We start from the raw sequence: 26,018 nt of genomic DNA, 5'->3' as shown, positions 1-26,018 counted from the left end.
GATTCAGAACTAGAAAAGAAAAAACCTGGAGAACACCTAATACATCAATTTTTGAACATGAAGTCACCACCCACCACAGGTAAAATATTAGTTATGAGGTGTTTCACAAGTAATTTGTTAAAAATTAACTTCAGATGCCAAATCTTGAGAATAAGGTTTTAAAGAAAACAACTAGGATGTATTTAGAGTTATCTCTTTAACAATGTCACCCTCATTTTGTTTTCTGACATAAATTCTTGAGTGGGAGAGAGAAGAGTGGAGTCAGAACTCGCACCAGGAATGTGCAGCCTAGACCATCTGTTCCTCAAGTCTATAATCACAATCTGCCGTATGACTCTGAGTATGTTGCTCATGAAATATCACCCATCGTGTGTATCCCAGTGGGAAAAAAAAGTGGGCGAAAAAAATGAACTGATCTAAACCTCTTATTTTATAAACAGCAAAACAGAGATAAAGAGATTTGTCAAAGGTCAGACAGCTAGTTGGAGAAAATATTAGGCTAAAATCCCTCGTCTTCATACTGTGGCATCTGCATTTTCCTTATTATTCAGTTCACATAAAAAGTAAGAAAAGGACATAAAGAATTGTACCTAATATTGACAATGCAAAGGTTACACTGTGTCCGTTAGGGTATACCAATGGTATAATTAAAATAGAATTATGGACATCTTCTTCTGCTATTAACTGTAACTTTACTAAATGCTTTTTTTTTGCAGGGACTCCTGTTTTGAAAAGCATCTAGTCAAATACAAGGATTTATTCAATCTCACAGTAATATTTTATGACTTCTATCTCCAATATAAAACACAAATCTTTTTCTTCTAAAATGTACATTGATTTCACAGCTCATAGCTTCTATATTATATATGTGTTTCATCTAATAAGTCTTTCTTAATATTTAAAAAGTGCCGACAAGAAGCAAGCAAAACCCACATAAATCATTTTTGATTACTAAAAAAAAATGCCTTCAGAATTTTTCAGTATGACTGTTTCATTTTGCTGTGTTTACACAGTACTGTTTTGTTTTGCTTTTCTAGTACTTGAGTTCAAATTCAAACTTTCTCACTGAGTAGTTAGGTTTCATTTGGCAAGTTTTGCTCTGAGCTTTGAAAACCTCAGATGTAAACATGGAGTTTATCACAACTTCCTTCCTTAAGTAATATTCTTGATTATTTATTAATACCCCCCCATGGAATTTATAGAATGTGAATGTCAATGTTTCCTCATGACATTTTACATAGTTGACTTTCCTTATTGAAAACATTCATTCGATTTTTCTACGACACTATACGGTATCGTTTTCTTCCTCCTTTTCTGGAAATTACTTCTCTATCTTTTTTTTTTAAGATTTTATTTATTTATTTATTCATGAGAGACACAGAGAGAGAGAGAGAGAAAGGCAGAGACAGGCAGAGGGAGAAGCAGGCTCCATGCAGAAGCCTGATGTGGGACCTGATCCCAGGACACCAGGATCGCGCCCTGAGCTGAAGGCAGGCACTAAACTGCTGAGACACCCAGGGATCCCTGAATTCTCTATCTTGCATTGTATTTGCTTCTGATTTTCAAACGGATAATGCGCCAGAGCTACCCCTTCAGTGCCCTCTGTATTTCTCATGATTTAATCTCTTTCTTGTTGATCTTACCTACTCTTACAACCTCAATCACGTCAAGATCTAGCTCTAACACCGAATCCCGCTCTAATGCTGCATCTTCTACACCTATTGCATAACATCAACTTGCATTTGCACACTGTTCTAATTTACAGGCCCTTTCACATACATCATGATACAGCCTTAGATAGCTTGCAAGAAAGAATCTTTAGCCGCACTTTAACATATTATTCAAATACTGTGCACGCATATATCTTATTTGATATTACTACTAATGAGAAACATTTTTGAGCACCTGCACCAGATGATTTTGTATGTGGGTATATATCATTTAATCCTATCGACCCTGAGGTGGGCTTTCCTATATGGTGTAGATTAGTGCTATTTGTCCAGTATTTCTGGCTCTCTGTTTTTCAAGCAAGTTAGGAGTGCACTTCCTGGCCCCCCTGTGATTGAGTGAGACCATGTCATTAGTTGTGAACATAAATGATAATGTGTGTCACTTTGAAGCCACAGCACTTAATTGTTGCTGTGAGACTGTCCAGAACTTGCCCTCTCAACAGTGACCAGCAATGTTCTATAATTAGATGGTGGCCGCTGTATTAGCCATGATCCTGAAGCAAGAAGACTTAGGGCAGTGTCCCTCATCTGATAGTGAATGTGCAATACAAGCAAGAAATAAACCTTCAGTGTTTTAACCCATTGGGATTTGCAGATTATGTGTTCCAGCAGAATCTTGGATCCAGAGAACAATGTGCTTGAGGTCATAAGGCCAGTAAATGATGGGAGCCAAAATTTGAAATGAAATCTCTGTTAATCTCTGGTACCACATGAAAAATTCCTCAAGGGCAGGGACTTTTGTGCTTCAGATTGCTGTCCTTGTTTGGGAAAATAACAGGATCTGGAAGGATGAGAAGTCCAGTGCCAAAGACAATGAGACCACCTTGAAAAGCCCTGAATCTCTCTTAATCTTCCCTTCTATTCCTAAATACCCCACGGAGATTCTTACATTGGTCAGAAAACAAGGCTCTCCTCTCACATTAAGATATTAAAGGCTAAGAGAGACCCATAGCATCTTGGATGACAAACCAGTCCCAACCCTTCAAGATTGAAGTCTTCACTCAGCTGCAAAACTGACCGTGTAGTTTCTGGTCACAATAAAATGACGGAATAGAAAGATCTCATTTCCTGAAGTGACTGAGCTCCCTGAGGCCCTCCCTGAGCTCCCTGAGCACTCACCACATTCAGTGCCGCTTCTCTTACCGACCAAACAAGTCAGTGCCCAGATGCAGACCTCAGAAATACAGTGCCCTGATTTCAATCCATAAAAGAAGAAGAGGAAGAAAAAAACAATCCATTTGCCATGATGCTAGAAAAATGTATACGCTTTCCAGTGGAACAGAGATCACTGGACCCAAGGAGAAGGAACTATAGCAATAGCTCACTTTTTTGACCTGAAAGTAAATAATAAGTAAACAATACGTACGGAATTAACAATATGAGCTTTTAGAGACCACCTATATACAGAGATGTGGCTGTGGTTTCAGAAGAGAAGATAAACAGTAGTAACATCTCATTTTGAAACACAAAGAAAATTTATGTAGCTAACAAAATGTACAGAAGGCAAAAAAAAAATTTTTTTTTAATGTACAGAAGGCCAGGAGGAGAGGTAGAGGAAGGGGGTAAGAGTATCAGGACCTTCATCTGATAAGGTATTGTTAGGAGATACTAACTAGACAAGAAAATGCTAATTGACCCTCGGAATCCATTCTTCCTTCTTTGTGTAATAGAAGTAATAGAACCCTCTGAAATTTTAGCTGAATATACATCTCTCAGCCTCCCTTGCTGAGATCATGATACTCACTTTTGGCCAATGGAATATAAGCCGAAAGATCGAGGCACCTCCTTTACAGACAAAGCCCCTTACTTCAGCCATCCTCTTCCTCTCGGAAATGGCAACGACTGTAGCAGCCTGCCTGGACCCTGAGATGGAAGCTCCTTGAGGGGAAAGACAGACTTAGCAGGTCATGAAGCAAAGCTCTTCACCAGTCTATCCACCATTGGGCGATTACTTGCCCTGGGCTCTTGCAGGAGAAAAATAAACTGCTGATTTATCTAAGTCACTCTCCCTGGAATCTGTCACAACTGCTTGGCAGGTAGCCTATCCAAAGCTGAGGAGCAAATATATTATTTATTGTTATTGTTATAAAAGTGAACAATAAGGAAAATGTAAAAGTCAAAACAACAGTAAACAGTGGTGGACAAACTAGAGAAGAAAGAACAGAGATAGATCCTTACTTCTCATGACTGGATATCATATAAAATAGATGAATCAAGAAGCAGGACTAGAACTATATTGACTAAAATTAGGGAACTACCAGAATGATTTAAAAACATTACTCCACAAGAGTGAGACTGCGATGGGGAGGGGTGGAGTTGGAGGCAGTTGCTTTTCATCTTAAGTTCCCATGTACCAAGATGCATGTACAGGTTTTTCATAAAAATAAAGCTTGTACGTGCAAAAAAGATGGAACAGACCATTTCACCTAAAGAAAAACTTGCTAATGTAGGCTGACTAAATCCTACGCCTGGAACTATAAACTACAGCATCTATATCTATCACTACCAGACTATTTTTAATGAGTTGAATACAAGCCCTAAAAATATGTGTCCCTAAATCATGTTTCAAATATTTTAAGTTAGAACTTTGCCACCATTCCAGGAAAAGAAAAGTGTTAGCACTGGAAACTTCAAATAAATATTTGCTCTTGTACCAGAAATTTTAGCATTCCTCCCCTCCAAGTGTACTTTCTATTGTAGAAAGTAAGAAAATTATGAAATAAAACTCTCATGATAGTATGTGTTGTGGCTTGAATCTGATAGGGCAGATAAAGGAGAAATTTTATGAAAATGGACTGCTATTACACTGAAAGATAAATCTTAATGACCTCCATCAGCTATCCTTTGATACCATGTTGACCTCGGGAGAGAAGTCATGAATGAGATCATAGAGTGAAAGAAATGAAATATTTTTGCAAAATGTTCTACAGCGGGTTTTTAAAAATTAATTTTAGGTGATTAAATTATGTTTTAAAAGAATTTGGGCGGGGGAGCGCCTAGCTGGCTCAGTCAGTTAAGTGTCGGACTCTTGATCTCAGCTCAGGTCTAGATCTCAAAGTCGATCTCACAGCGGTGAGTTCAAGCCCCACTTTGGGCTCCATGCTCAGTGTGGAGACCACTTTAAAAAAAAGGAAGAAGAAAAATGTGGGTATTCCACATGCATCTCAAACTATTCATTTGTTTGCCTCTTTACCAATTTATTTTTGGTAAACTCAATTTGTTTCTTTCTTTACTAATTTATTGTTCTTTCTGTATTCCTGAGCCTGTTAAAAACTACTCCCATGCACCCAGCCAGTAAACTTCAAATCTGGGAGTCATCCTCAATCATTGTCTATTTTGACCATTCATATCCCCAATTGACACTAAGCCGTTAGTGCCAATTTATTTCCAAGATTTTGCTCAAATACACCCTTTTCTTTTTACCTTTCATCTAAAATACAGTAATGGCCTCTTACTGGTCTTCCTGCCTCAATCTGACTCCCCTCACACCCACCCTCCCTACAGCTGCAAAAGTGCTCTGTACTAGTTCTGCCCATGTCAATACCCCTGGCTTCATGTCTTCCATACTCATTGGCACCTACAGGGGAAAATTCAACCAATCTACCGTGGCATTTGAGACCTATCAGGTTTGCTTCTCCTCCTACTTGTATAACTTCAGCCATCAACACTCCCTGGTACACTATATGCCACACGAACTCTCTCATTCTTTACCTTGTCTCTAGTACCTCACACATTGACTAACTCCTGGTAGGCATTCCATAAGTACATTTTGAATAAATAAATAAATGTTCTGATGATAGCCAGCTCTTTATCATTTCCCACACATCTTTTCCACACTCACCATACCACCCATATACTCACATATGGAATGAACTCTTCATTTTTAACCTCCAAGACCCAGTTTAGATATCATTTCCTCTTGGAAACTTTCCCTTATGGCTGTTCCCCCCACCTCAGCCCTCTCCTCATCTCTTCCATCAGAAAATGAACCAATTCTTCTCTATACTACTTCCTACTTCAATGCCTCTATTACTATATCTACTACTGCATTTTAGGGTTTCAGGTTTTTATGTATGCCTCTCCCCCAGACTCCTTGAGAGTAGTCTGTGGTATACACCCCTGTAAAATAAAGGCTCAAGAAATGTTTTCATTATCACTGAACTCTATCTCTGAAACTATAATACACTATATGTATTCGTTGAATTTAAATTAAAAAACACATTATCAGATGTTAAATGAAGATATTAGGCCAAGATCCATAAATAAATAAATATTTTCATTGAACTGAGCTCAAACGTCACTCCCTCTGTTTCTCTGTTTTCCTCCACTAGGGTCTTATGCTGTATCTAGGCAATGTGGTAAACAGGAAAGAGTCCAAACTGGGTTCAAATTCTGACTCCATCACTTAGCTCAACTCATAAATCTCGAGCAAATTAGTTACTCTTTCTGATCCTAAGTTTCCTTACCTACATAATGTATCATAACACTAATTTCATTAAGTTTTGGAAGGATTAAATGAGATAATGTTTTTGAAAGTAATTAGAAGATTGCTCAGTGAATTCTACTCCTCTTACTGAGGGGGAAAAGCAAGAAATATCGTGTAGAGATAGAGTTAGAAAGTGAAAGACAGCGTGTGTATGTATATGTGCGTGTGTGCATGTGTGCATGCATGTGCATATGTGGCAGGGTTTAATTAGCTTAGTTTTGGACAGGGTAAGAATGAGGCAATTGTCTAACAGACAATTCAGCTAAGATTAATTTGAGATTAATGTTTCTATTACAGCAATTATGTTTCAGTGACTGCCAAAAAAAATTATCTTTTTTTTAATTTTTATTTATTTATGATAGTCACACACACACACAGAGAGAGAGAGAGAGAGAGAGGCAGAGACACAGGCAGAGGGAGAAGCAGGCTCCATGCACCGGGAGCCCGACATGGGATTCGATCCCGGGTCTCCAGGATCGCGCCCTGGGCCAAAGGCAGGCGCCATACCGCTGCGCCACACAGGGATCCCCAAAAAAATTATCTTTGACAAAAAAATTCAGGTTTTGTAATCAACTGTTTCAATCATATAGAGTGATCTAACTTTATGCATGCATGAAGCAAACATATTAATAAAACAAGAATCTGACAAGGTAAACTTTTGGTTAGTTCTAATTTGAACATCTCAATAAAAGTTAGAAAATACTGTTGCAACTCAACTAAAACTACCAATAGTACTCACATTCAAAGATAAAACTGTTCTCAGATTTATGACTAATTTTGCATCACAACTCTGATAATTATCTACCACATTAGAGGTATTGAATTCCCAGTACTAATCTTGTTTAGTAATTAATTTGCCATTTGAATGCCAATAAATTCTATTGTTTCCAGGTTTTTCTTCCAAACAGAATGCTAGAAACTTTTTATATTTCATAATTACACTATTATTTTAATTTAGATTATTCTACAAGCATTCTGAAGCCTCCTAATTACACTTTATTGAATTCTTATTAAATGTTGTTTTGCAAAAAAAAAAAAAGGGCTAACATGTTATATAACACTCTATAATTCCTTCAGATAACAGGAGAGCTCAGGAAACATGCATGCATATATTCTGCATGTAGGGGAAAAAAGACCTCAAGGATGGACTCTAGCCAAATGATATATGAATCAAAATATCCTTAAGAATGGTAAAGTTGAGGTATAAAAGGTATGGTGGTAATCACTAAATGCAGTAGATGTTATATAATTAAATGAAAAAGATAAAAATAATCCTGGAAAGGGAGAACATATAAAAATAACAATTCCACAATAACCATGTGCATCTACAGCCCCATGTGGATCTTAGGTAACAAAGGCACAGCAGAAAAAAATAAAAGAATCCAAACTCCTCCTGCAGAGAAGCATCAAATGCTATTGTATCTTTTTTTTTTTTTCCAAATTTAATCATTAGTTTAGGTTCAATGATGTTTTTAAACACTTTTTCAAGGTCACAGAACGTAAAATGTTAACCTTTCAAATCCCTATGAACTATAAAAGTAAATAAAACAAAGAAATGATACGGCAAACGATTGAAAACTAAGGGGGAAAGATCACAAAGAGAGGATAAAACAGGACAAGGAATGTCATCAAGTTCGTCCATGATAACACAAAATATAAGTGATTTAAATGGACCTACTAAAAAAAGGACTCTCCTATAGAGAGAGTTACAAAACAAAGAAATGGCATAGAGGGAACCTCTAAAAAGCAGAGATAAAGAGAGACTGTACACATGTATACACGTACACACCACACAAACACACAAAGGTGGCAATACAAATAAATACCCTTTAAAAGAGAATATAAAGGAAACTGCGCATCCACACTGGGAACTGAAATAGGATAAACCCACTCTGAAATACTTCTGCTAGACCAAGTGCAGAGAAAATGTGTTGAGGAAAAGGCCAATCCCAACTCATCTCATGTGCACACACTGTTCCTGCAAGTTAGTGAAAGCGAATCCAGCAGATCCGGCCAGTTTCTAAATAGGCACCAAGGCCAGAACGCAGGTAGGTCACGGGTCTAAGGAGCTTAATAACTGGCATAGTATCTCGAGCCAACAGTTAACTCTGGCAAGCCCTTCCGGCACTGGAAGCCACACGAAGCAGGGGTTCTGAGGCAATGCTCATGCCTAGCATACCAAGGATCTGAGAAGCACTGCCATGCCTGACTTTTGAAAAAAACAAAGCAAATGTGGAAAACTAGGGAAACTGCCCTGGAAAGTCTGGATGCTACTTCAATCAGAGCAAAGAAATTCAACTCTAGGGCACCACGTCTTGCTCCAACCATCTCCAGTTCTGATGTTCCTTCCCCCTCTCTTCACTGTGGCCACTGGAGTCAGAAAAGTAAACTCTAGTAAACCTAAACTTTTCTCTTTTTCCCTTTGAGCACCCTGCAAGATTAAGAAAAACACACATCAAAGTCAGCCACAAGGCCTCTCACTTCCCAAACTGGGCGAGCCCACGATGCATTCATCCTTTATCTAACAGACGCTGGGGACAATGTGAGAAACAATGCGCCATGGTCCTTGCCTCTGTGAAGCTTAGATGTTGGTGAGAAAGATACTATTGGGAAGTGCAATAAGGACCACAGAGAAACAAAGGGGAATAAAGATCCTATATAACAGAAGCAAGTAGTCTAGTTTGGGCGGTGGGGGGCATAAGAAAGCCTTCCTGGAGGCAGTAACGTTTAAACTAAGCATAAAAGATCAGACTATGTTGCCCACATCAAGAATGAAGAAATAAAAAAACAAACAAATAAAAAAAGGATGAAGAAACAAGTATTCCCAACAAGGAAAGTGAAAAGCAGTGGCCCTAAGATAAGAATGAATGCAGCCTGCTGGTGGTGATGAAAGAGGAGCATGGCTGGAGGGGTAGAGGTGAGGAGGAAAGGAGGAGAGATGAGGAGGCTGACAAGGCAGCCAGGCAGAGCAAATCTGGGAAGGAAGCCATTATAAGAATATGGAACTTCAACCTATAAAGAAAGGGGAGTAACTGAAGGAGAGTAGCAAGATCAGATCCAACTGGAAGGTGGAAAGTGGATGGAGGTGAGATAAGACTAATGAGGAAGCCATCGCAAAATTGTAGGGAAAAGTTCGATACAGCACATGAGAATAGAAAAAAAAAATTACGAGAACTTCACAGTTCTGGCTCAAGCAACTGTGCAAATGGTAGTATCATTTACGTAAGTTAGGGAACAAGAGGGGAGGCTTAAGTTTGGGCAAAAAATAACAAAAATAACAACAACAACGAAAAAAAAAACCCTTCAGTTTTTGATATGTTGAAGGTTGCCTAAGACACTACCATCCAAGTGGAGATAATGTAGAGGCAAGTGATATACAGGACTGGGGCTTAGGAAACAGATCTGGTCTATGGGTAGATTTAGGGGGAGTTAATTTTATACAAATGGAACTGAAGCTGTGGAGTAAACTGGATTGCCTTGGAAAATACATACAATGAGAAAAGAAAATGTCAGAGCCCTGAGGAACTTCAACATTTTTTTCTTTTTTTTTTAATAACAAATTTATTTTTTTATTGGTGTTCAATTTGCCAACATACAGAATAACACCCAGTGCTCATCCCGTCAAGTGCCCTCCTCAGTGCCCGTCACCCATTCACCCCCACCCCCCGTCCTCCTCCCCTTCCACCACCCCTAGTTCATTTCCCAGAGTTAGGAGTCTTCAACATTTATGAGTGAGCTGGAGGAGAAAGAATTAGCAAAGAAGACCAAGAAGGACCACCCGCCAAAGAAGAGAGAGGTCAAGGAAAGTGTTGTTCCAGAATAACAATGAGGATGATGATTGGGACAATGATAAGGATGTTGCTAGCAAACATTTACTGTGAATGAACTCTGGGGAAGACACTGTGCTAAGGAAACTACCTATATCATCTCATTTAATGATTACAACAATGTATGTGGTAGGTATAATAGTAATGCCATCCTACAAGTGAGGAAACTGAGGCACAGATAATTTAATGAATTTGCCTACAATCACATATGTAACAATACCAGTGTTACAAACCAAAAGAGTATTTCTAGGACTGAATTGTCAATGTATCAAATGTCCTGAAGATAGGAACCAAATTGTGTCCGTTCAGCTGAATGATACGGACACCATTAATGGCTCCGATCAAAGCAGTTTCAGTGGAATAGCACGGATGGTTCTTCCCATTTTCTTAGACCCTATATCCACTCCATCAGCAATCCATCAGTTTTGCCATCAGCACTCGGGTCCTAACCGTTACCAACTGAACTACCTTGGAATGGTTTTACCTGCTTCCATTTGGTCCCTACAATCCATTCACCACATGGCAGCCAGACTGACAATTTTAAAATGCAAATCAGATCTTATCACTGCCTCCTTAAAACCCCCTAATGGCTTCCATCACACAAATACTATCGAAGTTCCTCATTATGGTCTAAAAGCCCCATCTGATCTCATCACTCTCTTTACTCTCAACTCTAACCATCCTCCCTCCTTCTCCTACCACAAATGGTCTTCTCACTCATGGTCTTCTCACTCCTTCTATGACAGGCCATGCTAGTTCCAAAGTGGGAATGAAAGTCCCTAGTCTCTCTAGCTCATACTGCGTCCCCAGAGATTAGATGAGTTAGTGCCTGACATGTAACATGGGCTTAGCACCTATTTTTGGTTGGAGAGCAGATAGAGACAGCAAGGACATAAACAACTTGTAAAACAACTTGGTCACAGAGGATGATGGCAAGTGGAGTAGGCTTTCTGTTTATTTTTAAAGATAAGAGAAATTTGAGCATGTTTAAATAAAGGATATTAGGAGATTATCCAAGACCTTGGAAAGACTTGAAGACATCATGAACTCACAATGTAAGGGAAAAAATAATTAGGAAATTAATTGATTTTAGGAAAAAATTAAAGTTATACAAGAAAGTTACAGTAAAGGGATTTTACTCTCTATACTGAAGTTTTTTGTTCCGCAATTTGAGGGGTTGGGGAAAATCAGTAGTTTCCAATCACTATCAGGAACTTCCCTTTGTTTGATTCTTTTCCTTCATGATCATCCTTGGTTACTTTACACCGAAAGGAGGCTCTGATTAGCAATTACATATGTCTGATTAGTGAAATAATTACACCTAACAAATGCAACTTAGTTGGGAAAACCAGGGCTTATCAGGCAGATTAAGTGATCCATTTAAGATCACAGAAACACTTTTTTTTTAATAGGACGCCATTGTCTAAAAATGAAGAAACTGATCCAAATTAGCACAGGAAATCAATGAAATCAATTCCAAACCATATACCAAAGTAAAAAAACAAAAATATTTTATAAGAATAATACAGAAGATATACTTTTTCCTTTTAATTTAGGGGGGGGAAGCAATAATAAATCCCAGAGAATTTTTAAAAACCTGCATGAAAAAAGTCAGGGTCTAACCATGAAGCAAATTAAACTGTAGCATGACTTTAAATAATTGGTGTTGTGCAGGAGAACCAACTTGATGATCACCCTAGGCTCATTCTTTTTTGAAAGTCACAAAAACACTTTAATACCTTAAAAAGTTAAATGGGAAAAACACATAATTAAAAGAAAAGGCTACATAGGAGTCATAATACTGTTATGATTAGGAGCATAAACTCTGCGGCCAGACTGCCAAGATTTAAGTCATAGTCATAGAAATTACTGAATGTCTTGCACCTCGGGCCCTAATCTCAATGTATGAGTTCTCCCAATAATATGCTACCTCCTTGATTAAGTTGTCATGAGCAAAAAAAAAAAAAAAAAAGTTGTCATGAGCATTAAATAAGTTAATATAGGTAAAGAGTAAATACTTAGACTAGCGGGTGGCACAAATGGTAAATAGACTAGTAACATCTGTTGTATTTGCTATTATTATTATTATTATCATCATCACCATTACTATTATTACTCACTGTATTGGTGGTGAAGCTTAGAAGCAATGGGAAAAAATAGATTCGACTCCACAGAAAAACATAAGAACTCTAACATATAAATGTGAAAGAAGCAGAAATTTTTTTAAAAAAGCAGAAATAAATAAAATGTAGAAAAACACAGACAATAAAACAAATGTTAATCTTTTAAAAATGAGTTGCATACACCAACATGGGTAACACAGATATAATGTAATGGGGGGGAGCAAGTCCTAGGAGTTGAAGAGCAGATGACAATATTAGTAGAGGGTTCCAAAACATGCAAAAGTAAATAATAAAATATGTAGAGATAGATACATCTACGGTAAAACTATAAAAAAGAAAAGATAGAGTGGAAAGAAAAAGCAAGAATGTATATTAGTTATCATTTGTGTTAAGTGATTGTCACCATGACCGGAGATACTCTGAGGAGGGAGAAGGTATGAATGGAGGTCATGCAGGCAACGTTAACACTACTTCTGAAGCTGGGTAGGGGTATCTAGATTTTTTTAAATCATTCTTTATATCCTATGTATAGATGTTATATATTCTTTTTTGGGCATTGTGAAATATTTATAATAAAAAAGGACAAAAACTTAACAATGCATTTTAAAGGCAAGAGATTTTTCTTCTACCTGTCTAATCAGTAAAGTTTATTTTTCTTTAAAGCTCAATGGAGAAGATTTTCTTCTTTAACGGTAAGAGCAAATTAACTAGTTTTAAGAATTAAATATATTTCTAGGATGGTCAAAAGTAAATTCTACTAGCAGTGTACCCGGATTAAAAGAGGACTATTCCCTGGGCAGCCCCAGTGGCTCAGCAGCTTAGCACCACCTTCAGTCCAGAGTGTGACCCTGGAGACCTGGGATCGAGTCCCATGTCAGGCTCCCTGCATGGGGCCTGCTTCTCCTTCTGCCTCTCTCTCAGTCTGTGTGTCTCTCATGAATAAATAAATAAAATCCTTTATAAAAAAAAAAAAAAAGAGGACTATTCCCATCTGAGATACATCATCAAGCCTAAATATGCAATTCTTAGCTGTTTATTTAGGTCAACCAACATAGTTTCTCCTGCTTAATGCCATCACTTCAAATGGGATAGTTAATACGATGCTTCTAATACACTGTAATCTATCCTCTAAATAAGTACTGAATCTTTAAAAGGGTTATATAACTTGGCTTATGGATCAAATTACTGAGCACATTAAGCTACAAAGCTCAAACATAAGATCTTAGTCACAGAATAACATTTATACGTAGTTTCCCAAAGAAACAACTTGAACCAAATATAACAAGAGAAGACAACTTTGTATAATTTATTAATCATATCATTTCCATTAAAAACTGTGAAAGCTACTTGGAGACTTTTAGACAGCCCACAGACCATAGAATCTGCAAGCAAAAACATCAGGTATTACTCAGTCCAATTGGTTCAGTTTGCTGATGTGAAAACTGAGGCACAGAGAGTGTAAATGCTTCGGGCAAGAACAGGACCAGGAAAACCCAGTCCTCGAATTTGCTCTCCAATGTTCTTTTCATCGCACTCCATCCTTTGCATCATGAAAGGATGCAAATGTACTCATGAGCCTGCAATTCTCCCACTGGCTCTGCAAACTGGTACACATCCCCTGCCTTGGACCAGGCTCTTCCTGGCTCCCTACAGTGACCTCACTAGATGGAATATTCACACACCAAGATATCGGGAAGGACTTCAGTATAAGCACCTTTTCATTCTCAGTTACAGTGAGACAAGGGCTCCCAGACTACCTGCGGTCCCTCAACTGCTGTCCTACCTAATGGACTGTGTACAGGGAGGTATGACCCTACCTTTTTTTCCTTAGACACCACTACTGTAAGATAAATATCCACCAGTAATGGTCACCTTAGATTTCTCCTAACCCCAACCATGCCCAGATTCAACCAAACATAAATAAGAGAAATGAAAGCACAAACATAAAATTCAGGACTCTGATTTATACCAAAGCTGTCCTGATATCTTTTAAAGACTCTTTAACATGTAGTACAGGCTTATTTTTGGTGCTGTCTTAAATTTCACATATGTACTGAGGGATTGGTTGGTTTGGTTTGGTTTGCAGGGTTGGGCTTTTTCTTTTTTCTTTTTTTTTTCCTTTAAATAAAATAAACTGACCCAAGAAACCACAAAGATTCACTGTGTAATTTACTGTAATAGAAGATGGTTATGCCATGACAGAGACCGCCATAGGTATGTACTTATATACAAATTACCTACTACGTTTCATCCTAAAAAACAGGAGAATGGCCCTAAGAATGATGCTTATATACCTGAAAATATAATTTTAAAAAAGCATTCATATACTAGTCCCTGAGACTGCTTAACAGCCCAGTCTTAGCATAAAGTACATTGCCTGGCATGAAACAGGCAACTGCTCTTCCAAGAGGATATTGAGAAGGAACTTTCTTGTCATTCTAAAATTTCAACCATAGCTCAGATTTTCAAACAAAACTCTCCTCCACATTCTAAAGTGAGATGACAACGAGCCACTGAAAACTGACACCAGAACCTCCCTGAGAGTATCCACAAAGCAAGAAATCAAGCTATCTATAGGCTCCATAAGCCATAATTTCCACATATACGTACTTTCTGAACGTCAGAATGCTTTTATATTAAAAAAAAAAAAACTCATTTAAGATTTTTATAATGGCGGGATCCCTGGGTGGCGCAGCAGTTTAGCGCCTGCCTTCGGCCCAGGGCGCGATCCTGGAGACCCGGGATCGAATCCCACATCGGGCTCCCGGTGCATGGAGCCTGCTTCTCCCTCTGCTTATGTCTCTGCCTCTCTCTCTCTCTCTCTCTCTCTCTCTCTGTGTGTGTGTGTGTGACTATCATAGATAAATAAAAATTTTTTAAAAAGATTTTTATAATGGCTTTTTGCTATTATGTATTTTCTCAGCCAACAGCTACTAAAAGCACAACTACTAGCATCTGGGAGGGTTCTTTTTTTTTAATCAAGGTAGAAATTATTCTTAATACTCCATACTAAACATAAACATGCCATTTCAGACACATGTTATGAAGAGTATACTATTCTTAGAAACAGAATCAGGATATCCTGTTGGCCAGGAAGCAGGCCCTGAGAGCACATTTCTTACACCAGCACTATTTCTCTATTTCACCTGCATTCATCTCCATATTTTACCAACCTCTGCAGTTTATGCAAATAAAGCCTTCTCAATGAAGTAAATTCCCTCTGCTTTCCTTCAGAAAAGACAGGTACCAGGAAATTGGCAGTTTCCTGTAACCAGCACTCTGCTGGGTAACCCAGTCATACAGATGCCAGGTAACAATGCTGCTCCAGGCTACCATGGCCCAGAGTCACAGATCAGAGTATGCCAGGTGGCCAACTCAAGTGTTCAAGAAACTTGCAGGCAATGCTTGAAGAGATAAGAAAAACAAGGCATTCTATAAGGAAGAGGTAGTGATGAGATTTATTATAAATTTTTTAAATCATAGATTAGGAAATTGTCAATAATTATTTTAGGGATAAGAACTTGACCATGGCAGGGGCGCCTGGGTGGCTCAGTGGGTTAAGCGTCCGCTTCCCGCTCAGGTCATGATCCCGAGGTCCTGGGATCAAGCCCCACACCTGGTTCCCGACTCAGCAGGGGGTCTGCTTCTCCCTCTGCCTCACCCCCCTCTCAAATAAATAAATAAAATACTTTAAAAAAGAAAGAAAGAAAAAGAACAAACTTGACCATGGCAATAAAAAAGTACACACAGAGGACCAAAAAAAAAAAAAAAAAAAAGCCATCTGGTGGGAATGGCTTCATGTTCTTGGAGAAGATGAAGGGAGGAGTGAGGACAAAACAGAGTAAAATGTGTGTTCAAAGCTAAATGAACCCCTTGTAGGAAGCTCAGAGTACAGAGAAAAGCAAGGCCTGGTGATGACGAAGACAATGAAGGCGTTAGTCCTTTATCTTAAGAGATATACGCCACCGAAGAGGTTAAGACAGGAAGTACCAGCAACAATTTTGCAGTTTGGGAAGGTCTTTCCAAAGGATCCTTTGCTCAAGGCTTCCCACGTGCTATTTGCGGAGTGAGTACATGCGGTGTCCCCTAAACAAGGAAAGCTCGGGGACAGAAAGCCATACACTGACTGGCCATCGTTCAAAGCCACATGGAGCTGCATCTTCTGGATGATCACACTTTTCCTGTGTCCTTCCTCTTCCTCCAGTCAACAAGTGTTTTGTTTTCTTCTCCCCTTTAGTTTTAGGCTTCCTTACTCATCCGCGTTTTACTCCAGCCCCCCATCCCTCCAAGTCACAGCCTCACATTTCTGGCTACACATCTCCACATGAAGGTTCGACCAGCACCTCAAATGCAAGAGATCTCTAAAACAAAACTCATTTTTTTACCTCCACCCACAAACCTGCTGAGTTCACATTCTCGCAAACGCCCAGGCTTAACATCTTCCCATCATCTTTTAGTCATCCCTCTCTTTCTCTATCTTCAATTACTTGTTTGTTTCTATGCTGTCTTCCTCAGCAACACTCCTCCAATCCCAGTGCCACCACCCTCGTTCAGGTCCTCATTCTCTAAGAAATCTCTTTTAACCTTTCTTTATTAATCCAATGGTTTCTTTCCCAATTTGACTCATCCTCTGAATTATTAGATAATATATCTTATAATCCAATCCTGATTTTGAGGACTCAAAAAAAATTCAATCTCATAATTTACTAACCCAGTCCAAATTTCCTAGCCTGGTACTGAAAGCCCTCCATGTTCTAAGCCAAACTTAATTTTCCATCTTTATACTTTACCTTCCCACGATTCCCCTTCATATATGCGCCAATGTTTTCCTATACCTGCCCCCTCTATCTGATCTGGTAAATATTGGAGGCTCAACACAAGTCGATTTCCTTCCATATCAGTTTGCTATACTTTCCTTCCCTATCCATCTCAGTTGGTAGGAAAAGATCCCATCATCTACATATTTGATCATCACAATAGAACTAGAATTTTCATGGTAAAGCCTGTAATATCTAGAAAACAGACAAGGACTAAGAAAGAAGAGCAATATGACTGAGCTTCAATGTCTGAAGGAGAAGGCAGTGACAAGCAGGATACCATACAAGCTTCAGAACATCTGAAAAAGCTGGAATCATCATGCCTGGGATGATGGATGCTAACAGCTTATGTGAATTCTTCTAGATGATTCACTGGTCTAATAGAACCTATAGTCCAGTGAGGATTAATACATGCAAGATGGTAAAATCATGCTCCAATCACGGTACAGAATGTCTTGGAAACAAAAGAAATGACAAATTCTAAGAGGTGGAGAAAGCTTCGCAAACGACCATGAGGTGGAGACCCGAAGGCCAAGTTAGGAGAAAAAAACAATCCAGGCGGCCGAAGTGGTCTAAGGGAAAGGGAGAGATGGGAAATACTAAACCTGGGTGAGAAACAGAAAAATAACTAAGGAACTCCCTCAACTACTACTATTTTGAATGTCTGCAGTTATCACTTAAATAGTTGTAATGAATTCACCCTTAAGCTATTTGAGCCCAGCATTTTAATTCAGTGAATTCCTGAAAATATGCAGACAATTATCTACAGGATGGATCAACTGTTATTAAACAGGATCTTTCACAAGTCAGGTGGATGCCAAGCTGTGCCGTAATTCCTAAATGTGGTGCTACCTTCCGTTCACTCCCCCAAGGCTCCTCCTCTTCAGCATTCCTGCCTCTGTCTGAATGAACTGCTCTAACATCCTAGGATCCCACTGAAGGTGGCATACTCGTTTCTACACATACTGCAATCAAAAGAAAATTATACCTTTTAAGAACTAATAACCCCATCGTACAAAATGTAAAAATGCAAAATCAAACCACACAAATGTCAGCAACACGTACTACAAAGAACTCCAGAATTAGAAGAAATCTTAGGGAAAATCTCTATCAACAATGTGACCCAACCTATGTCTAACAGGTTCTATCTCTCAGGAATTTAGATTCCAGCCTCGATGATTTAGTCTTTCCCTGTGAACCGAGGGACACATAAATATTCAAGAGCTGCTGAGCAGTCAAATTCAACCAGGAACACAGGAAAGCAGGAAAAAAATGGTCAGCAAAGAATGGACAATGAAGCAAAGAAAGGCCAAGAGGAGAGAGGGAAAGTTCCAGGTTTTCCAGTCCCTAGTCCCTAATAAGGTCTGTCTGCACTTAGCTTCCATCGAATACCTCTCTTTCGTTTTCCTAAAACTAGTTCAAGTTCATTTCTGTTACTTACAACAGAAGCTTAAAAGAGGCAATAACCAAATCCTCCATAAAGTCAATTGGTTGATTTATTGCTGGCCTACCTTTCCTACAATTTTATTCTTTCCTTGCTTTTCTTTAAAAGCCATAAAGACAACTTTGGTCTGCTATGGAGAAAACATGTAAACAAGGATCCAGGATCATGCTGAGAATTTTAACAGAAAAAACAACTGTGCCCACAAAGGAGAAAATATCGGAATTTTCAAAGTAAAGTCTTGAAATATCTATCTGTATAGCAATCACAGATGCTAACAACTGGCAAATTAAACAGAGATCCGATTACCCTCCTATTCAAACTCAATTTAATTCTGAATAGACCAGATGGGTAGGTCCAAGTATGATCAATAGGGCATTTTGTAGGAATTTAGGGCGTTTCATCTGGAATGCCCCCAAATAACTAGCCACAGCCTCCCAACTACAGAAAGGTTTGGGTGCTCTACTGTGGTATCCCTAACCAAGACACAAATTCCAGAACTGAATACCAAACCATTTTAGGGCCTGGGCTTAACTGTCCCCAAACAACAGTTGGACATTTACCCTATGACATAACCAGCACTTTCTGCTGTTAGATCAGGGTAAGAGAAAGTAGCAGAAGCTTAGTATCACAGAACTCTGTCAACGTGTGTGCATCTGTGCGCATGTGCCAAGTATCAAGATGTTCCACAAGCTGGATCCACACCAATCAGATCTGACCACAAGAAGACCAGTTGAACACGTATAGCAAGTCAGAGCTGACAATCTGAAGTTTGAATCAATGTAGTGTGGGTAGCTCTGCAGGATCATATAAACAAAAACAATATTACAGTATCTGGAGTTAGAAGGAACATGGAGATTATGTTCAACTTCATCAGTTTACAGAAAAGGAAGTTAAACATCTGAGCCAAATTCATCAACCAATCCCCAACTATGGTAAGGAACACAGGTGAGATAAAAATCAAAAAACTGTGACCAGATAATAGAGCCAAAATGTATTATTGCCTGAAGTTCCTCTTTAATGGCTGAAATTTTAAAAGGATAAATGTATTAGAAAATGTAGGGGAAAAAATCTATGAAGCTACTGCTGGGATCTTTTTTGGATATTCTTGTTACTTGAGTTTAGCAAAATAGTTAAGATTTCTGACCTAATGGGTTAACATTTTAGTTAAAATTTTAGAACAAGCACCTTTAAAACCTAAGTTTGATTCAAAACCTAAATGATGCTGTATGTTTGCAACTTTGGCAGACAGGCGGTTAGGCACTCTGACAAAATTCTATACGGCAGAGAGCTACTGACTTTAATATAAAAAAATTCCAGACGTTCACATAGGGCCCTAATAAAAGTCATCAGAAATTAGACTTATAGGTCAGCTGGGACCAAAATTAAAAAAGTGAATGTTTAAATGATCCAAATATACACTTGGTGTTCAAAATTGCTGGCAAGGGGCCACAGCACAGTGGATTTTGGTCTTCGAGGGCTGCTTTACCACAAGAATTAGGTAAGTCAACACATCACTGAAGAAATTAAAAAAAGAAAGAAACAAACATATATTCCCCGGCAGTACAATCCACTCTTTATCGTGCAGCACAGTATTTTCTAGAAGACTACTAATAAAATGTGCAGTTAGAACCTGTTGTATTTCCCAAGAAGTACTATTAAAGATACTCCTAAAACATGAATCCATAAAAAGGTCTTTCTGAAAAACAGTCCCAATCAGAAGCAAACATGAAATGGATATCATTACTTAATATTTATAAACTGCACATTTAAAAAGGCTAAACATTTTTTAAATTTCCCATTAATCTAAATTGGCAATGTTAGAAGTTACACGAATCCTAAAGACATTTTTACAGACAAACTATATTTTAAAGTCTGTTTTGAAAGAAAACAAAAAAGTCTATTTTGCCAGCAAGGCTGCAAATGGAAATAAGAGAAAGAGAAGAGAGTTCTGAATATAATCCATGCTTAATAGAGTCAGTTTGCGGCTAATTTCTCAGTCCTAATTGCTAGCCATATCCGTGTTGACAGTTCAGCCTACTAGGGGCAAAAACAAAAGCGAACTGAAGTTTCCTTATCTCAACTGAGGAATGATCATTTTTGACCTTCCATTCCTGAAAACATTAAGCACCGAGAAGCTCTGATGGTCAGTAAGTTAGAGCCTCATCACGAATATCAAAGTCCGTGCAATTTCACATCGGCCTTAAACTCTACCTCCTTCATTTCAAATCATTGCTTTTTGTAATTGCCTGATGGGGGGGAATAAAAAAAACTTTTCCCTGATATTTTCCACATGATCTCAAGAAAAGGATCCTTAAAAATCATCCTGTGAAGACTTCCGAATTACCAGTCCTAAGCCAGGGCAGGCAGCGATGGCACCTTTCCTTCACATAGTTTTGACTTTAAATGGTCCAGTGTTAAACTTAAAAAAAAAAAAAACAGACTCAGATGCTTTTTTTCCGCTTCAAAGCAAAACAAAACTGGTACCTGACGAACTCGGGGTCCTGCTCGGGTTTGGCCTATTAAATACCAGCGGGGCCCGCGAGGGCGGCAGCCGGGCCCCCACCACGCGGGCCAGTCGCCGGAGACCCGCGTCCCCGCGCCCCTGCGCTCCGGAGACCCCGCCCTTGCCCCCCGCGCCCCTGCCCCTGCTCCCCTGCGCCCCGGAGACCCCGCCTCTGCCCCCCGCGCCCCTGCCCCTGCTCCCCTGCGCCCCGGAGACCCCGCCTCTGCCCCCCGCGCCCCTGCCCCTGCTCCCCTGCGCCCCGGAGACCCCGCCTCTGCCCCCCGCGCCCCTGCCCCTGCTCCCCTGCGCCCCGGAGACCCCGCCTCTGACCCCCGCGCCCCTGCCCCTGCTCCCCTGCGCCCCGGAGACCCCGCCTCTGCCCCCCGCGCCCCTGCCCCTGCTCCCCTGCGCCCCGGAGACCCCGCCTCTGCCCCCCGAGCCCCTGCCCCTGCTCCCCTGCGCCCCGGAGACCCGGCTCTTGCCCCCCCCAAGTCCCCGCCCCTGCCCCCTGCGCCCCGGAGACCCCGCCTCTGCCCCCCGCGCCCCTGCCCCTGCTCCCCTGCGCCCCGGAGACCCCGCCTCTGCCCCCCGAGCCCCTGCCCCTGCTCCCCTGCGCCCCGGAGACCCGGCTCTTGCCCCCCCCAAGTCCCCGCCCCTGCCCCCTGCGCCCCAGAGACCCCGCCTCTGCCCCCGCCGCCCCCGCCCTCGCCCCCCGCGCCCCGGAGACCCCCACCCTGCGGGACGCGCGGGCCTGGCGGGCGCTTTCCCACGCGGAGCGGCCGGTTCCCGGATCGGGCACTTCAGCGGGGCCCCGGCGCTGCTCCCCCTCCCGGCGCTGCTCCCCCCCCAGGCCGCTGCCGCCCCCCCCCCCCCGCGCTGCTCGCCGCCCGGGGCGTCCCGCGGGCTCAGGTTCGCTCCGGGGACGGGATAAGGTGTCAGCGGGCGCCCCCCCCTCGGGGGACGGGGACGGAGCCGGCCTGACCCCCCCCCCGGCGCTCCCCGCCGCGCCCCTGCCCGGCCCGCAGGAGGCCGGGGCCCGGGTCGCGGTCGCACGTCGCCGGGACTTACCTGCCTGCGCGCCTCCCCGCGCCGCGGCCGCGAGCAGCCAGAGGCAGAGGAGCGGCGAGAGGGGGCGCCGGGGGCTGCGCCGCGCGCTCATGGGAGGGCAGCGACCCGCCGTCCGCCGCCGCCGCCTCCCTCCCTCCCTCCCTCCCTCCGCGGCTCGGGGCGACGGACGGGGCGGCGGGAGGCATGACGGGAAATTCCTGGGCACGGGCGGCCGCGTCCAAATATGAGCAAGAGCCTGGGAGCCCGCGAGGGAGCCCGCCGAGCGCCCGCCGCCCCCCTGCACCGCCGGCGCGGGACCGCGCAGGGGTCGGACAGACGGCGGGCGGGGACCCCACGCCCGGGGGCTTGGGTACGGACAGGATGAAGAGACCCGGCAAATGCTTGCGCGGGGGGTGCAGGGTGCAGGGGGGCTGCGGCGGGCCCGCCGGGTCTGCACCCTCGGGTGGGCCATCAGCACCCACCTGCCGCCCAGCGCCGTCAGACACAAGATGCTTGCGCGGGGGTGCAGGGTGCAGGGGGGCTGCGGCGGGCCCGCCGGGTCTGCACCACGAGCCACGGTGAGCCGCGAGCAGCCCGCCCGCCGCCGTCCCACACAGAACCGCCCCCTGCGTCCCGGGCGCGCCGCGTCTGGTTGGGGCGGAGGCCGCCCAACTTTTCGGGACACTTAAATGCTGCTGTTGAGACCCGTGGTCCTTCCCACCACCGACCTCCTTTCATCCCCTTCAGGTTTGCGTTTGCTGTAGCTTGTCTAAAAGGCCGTGTTGAAACGTATTCAAAAGGTGCTACTTGGGAGGCCAAGATGTCAGGCCCAGAGGTTCGATGACAGACCCAAGCCGCTAGTCCCCAATGAAACCTTCGCTTTCCAAGACAACGTAGTTTTGCCCTAATTACTATAATTTATTATTCTTATTTTTTTAATTCACACTAACGGGACAAGGCCCTGGAGATGCAAGATGTTAGTTATATAATTACTTAGGAACGTTTTAAGATGCTACAGAAATGATTTATGGATGCAAGATTCTTAAGGGGTAAATGCCAAACAGATTGAGAGTGTGGATGGATTATTCTAATATGAACTAAAGTATGGTAATGTGTACATCACACTATTTGTTTGAAAATGCTGTATTTACAAATCAGAAACTTTAAGACAAGTTTAATTCTAGCCAGTTATTAAGGTGTATATGCCAAAAAAACAAAAAAAAAAACAGTCCATTTGCAAGTGGCTCCCCTTAAATCATCTGGTACTGAGAAATACCACATCCCATAAATTACTCCTGGCAAATGGGCAGATTTCACCCTTAATATACTAGCAGTTGATAATGGGGCCAAGGGCAGATGACCTAAGTAAACTAAGGGCAAGTAAACTGTAAAACAATAAATAAGGGATTCAAAAGACACATTACTATTGAACCTTATATTATTCAATATAGGTATCTAGAAGTTGGGCAGTGGGAAGATACTCAGGAAAAAAACTGAATATTCCCTCCCTTTCCTCCTTTGTGTATATTTAACTATATATTATGTAAGCATCTGTTTTTCTTTTTTTTAATATTAATTTTTATTTGACAGAGCACACGAGCCAGGGGGAGGGGCAGAGGGAGAGAGAGAATCTCAAGCTGACTCTCTCCTGAGCCTGGAGCCCAACACAGGGTTCTATCCCACAACCCTGAGATCATGACCTAAGCCCAAACCAAGAGTTGGATATTCAGCTGACTGAGCCACCCAGGTTACCCCAGCATGTTTTTTTAATTCCCTTACAATATCTAACATAGTTCTTTGCCCATATTCTAATTAGTTGTTTAAAAACAAAAGGATACGAGCACAGTAATTTGTGGACTGACATATAGGAGCTCTGAGCTAAGTGTAGAGAAGAGCTTGTTTCAAAGGACTGTAATTATATTCAAAATAGTCTAGGTGATCTTATATACAAAAACATAAAATTATAAATAATGCATTATCATACAACCGAATTCATATTAAAACAAGTGGAGAGTTAAGTACTTGTGTCGATTCTGCTGACTTGAGAGCAAAAGTAGCAGCTGTGTTGTTTTTTTTTGTTTTTTTTTTAAGATTCTATCTATTTATTGGGATGGGGGGAGAGAAGAGGAGGGACAAGCAGACTCCACACTGAGTGCAGAGCCTGAGGGTATCCCCCATCCCATGATCCCGAGGTCACGACCACTCCCGAAACCAAGAGTGGGCCCCTCAACTCACCAGCTGCCCAGGCACCCCATCCACCAGCTGTTTTAAAGGCTTCAATAAGTATGTTAAAGAAAGGAGATGCATGGAGCCTGTTTCTCCCTCTGCCTGTGTCTCTGCCTCTCTCTCTCCCTCTCTTTCTTTCTCTCTCTTATCTCTCATGAATAATTAGAGTCTTTAAAAAAAAAAGGGGGGGGGAGAAAAGAGCTAACATTACTTGAGTGCATAACAAGTGCCAGACACTGTGCTAGATGTTCGACACATGGTACTTCATTTAATCGCTACAAATATCTCTGAGCTTATTTTCCTTTATCCTTATTTTACAGCTAAGGAGACTGAGGCACAATAAATTATGCTACCAGGAAGGGGTGAAGGAGTATTGGAATTCAAACCTCATTCCAAAATCATACGTACTCTTTTTACTGTACTAATCTGTCCCATTTCCCTACATTTAAAAAAAAAAAAAGGAATTCAAAAACCGTATTCACTGGGCTCTTGTGGTTTTAAGTAACCGGTGTGCACTCAAGTTACCTCAAGTAATAGGGGTAACGAATACATGTGAAAATAAGACCAGAGACTTAACCGGCTTGTCAGGTCATCCTTTGTGGGCCTGGGAGGTGGGGGCTTGTACCTTTGATAGGTACCAGGAACAGGAAAGTACTACCCTCTGACCACATTCCTATGAGCTTTGTAATTTAACCACTGATATTTAAATCATATATTTCACAATGTTTTCTCTAACGTCTTCTTTTATTATAATCTTAATACCAATCACGTTAACATATTACCTTAAATACTGTTTGTTTTTAAGACAAAGGACCCAGAAGAGGTAACTGCTTCCCTTGCTCCCCATATACCATCCCTTCCCCTACCCTGTGGTGTGCTAGTACATTTTTAACAACCAGATCTGGAGGAGGGAGACCTCAATTGTAACAAAAACCAATTGATGCAGTGTCAATACTCCCACCAACCTGATGTGCACGTGGGAAGAGATGCACACAACCAGCCCTCGGGCTTGTGAGAGCCAGCACCAGGACACCACTGCCCCAGTCCTCATAAAATGTCTTCAGAGCACAGCCATAATTTAAGTTGCACAACCATAGCTCTTTCCACTTGCTGCCAGCTCTCTATCTACAGTTCATAATCAAGTGCCCTGGAGGAGAGAATCTGATTCTATCACCACTGTCCTTTTTGGGGAGAGTTCTTACTTGAGGCTGATCTCAGAAGCCACTGGGTGGCCCACCAATTGGCCACCTCTGAGCCAGGTGTCTTCTCCTACTCCAACTGTGACTAGGATGGAAGGACACGACATAGCACCGATGCTGAGGAAACAGGCTGTGTTGCTCCCTTCTTAAGGGGTTGTGGTTGGGGCAGCCTCTTTTAAAATGAGTCTGTAAGCAGGACAGGCTTTGAGGTGTAATCCCCAACGTGCTGTGCTCAGCTCTTCAAGAAGATCCTCTCAGCCACTACATAAAGCTTTGGGGCAGCCTCTACTCCAAGGAACACATTGGGCGGATGCCAACAACTCCACACTGGAGAATGGACAGATTAGGACTAGACAGTATTCAAACGCCCCCAGTCAGGGTGAGAAACCCTAAGTTAGTACTTAGATTCATTGAACATTTATCAAGCGTCATCGTTTTAAACCAATTATGATTGGCTTGAAGAGTAAGGGAATTATCTCGAAGGAGGATGTAACAGACTCTCTGGGAGAAAGGTTTTCAACCTACACCCAATCCAAACTCCCCAGATTCTGCTCCCCTGTGAAATAGAATGGTGTCACTCACCCCTGCTGAGAACACCTTTATACTAGTGGAAGCA

General features: G+C 41.7%; 1 protein-coding gene across 1 annotated transcript in view; it reads right to left on the bottom strand.

Moving 5' to 3' along the window:
- MSRB3 (methionine sulfoxide reductase B3) overlaps positions 1 to 22,572 on the bottom strand; it is a 177,076-nt gene extending 154,504 nt beyond the window's left edge. The window contains exon 1 of the mRNA XM_077913714.1: positions 21,999 to 22,572. Within this exon, the coding sequence (XP_077769840.1) occupies positions 21,999 to 22,449 (451 nt within the window). The 5' untranslated portion in view covers positions 22,450 to 22,572. The remainder of the gene's footprint in view (positions 1 to 21,998) is intronic.
- Between the last annotated feature and the right edge of the window lie 3,446 nt (positions 22,573 to 26,018).

The sequence above is a fragment of the Canis aureus genome, chromosome 11 (genome assembly GCF_053574225.1).
Source record: "Canis aureus isolate CA01 chromosome 11, VMU_Caureus_v.1.0, whole genome shotgun sequence".
In the NCBI taxonomy this organism is placed as follows: domain Eukaryota; kingdom Metazoa; phylum Chordata; class Mammalia; order Carnivora; family Canidae; genus Canis; species Canis aureus.
This window is presented reverse-complemented; position numbering and strand designations above follow the sequence as displayed.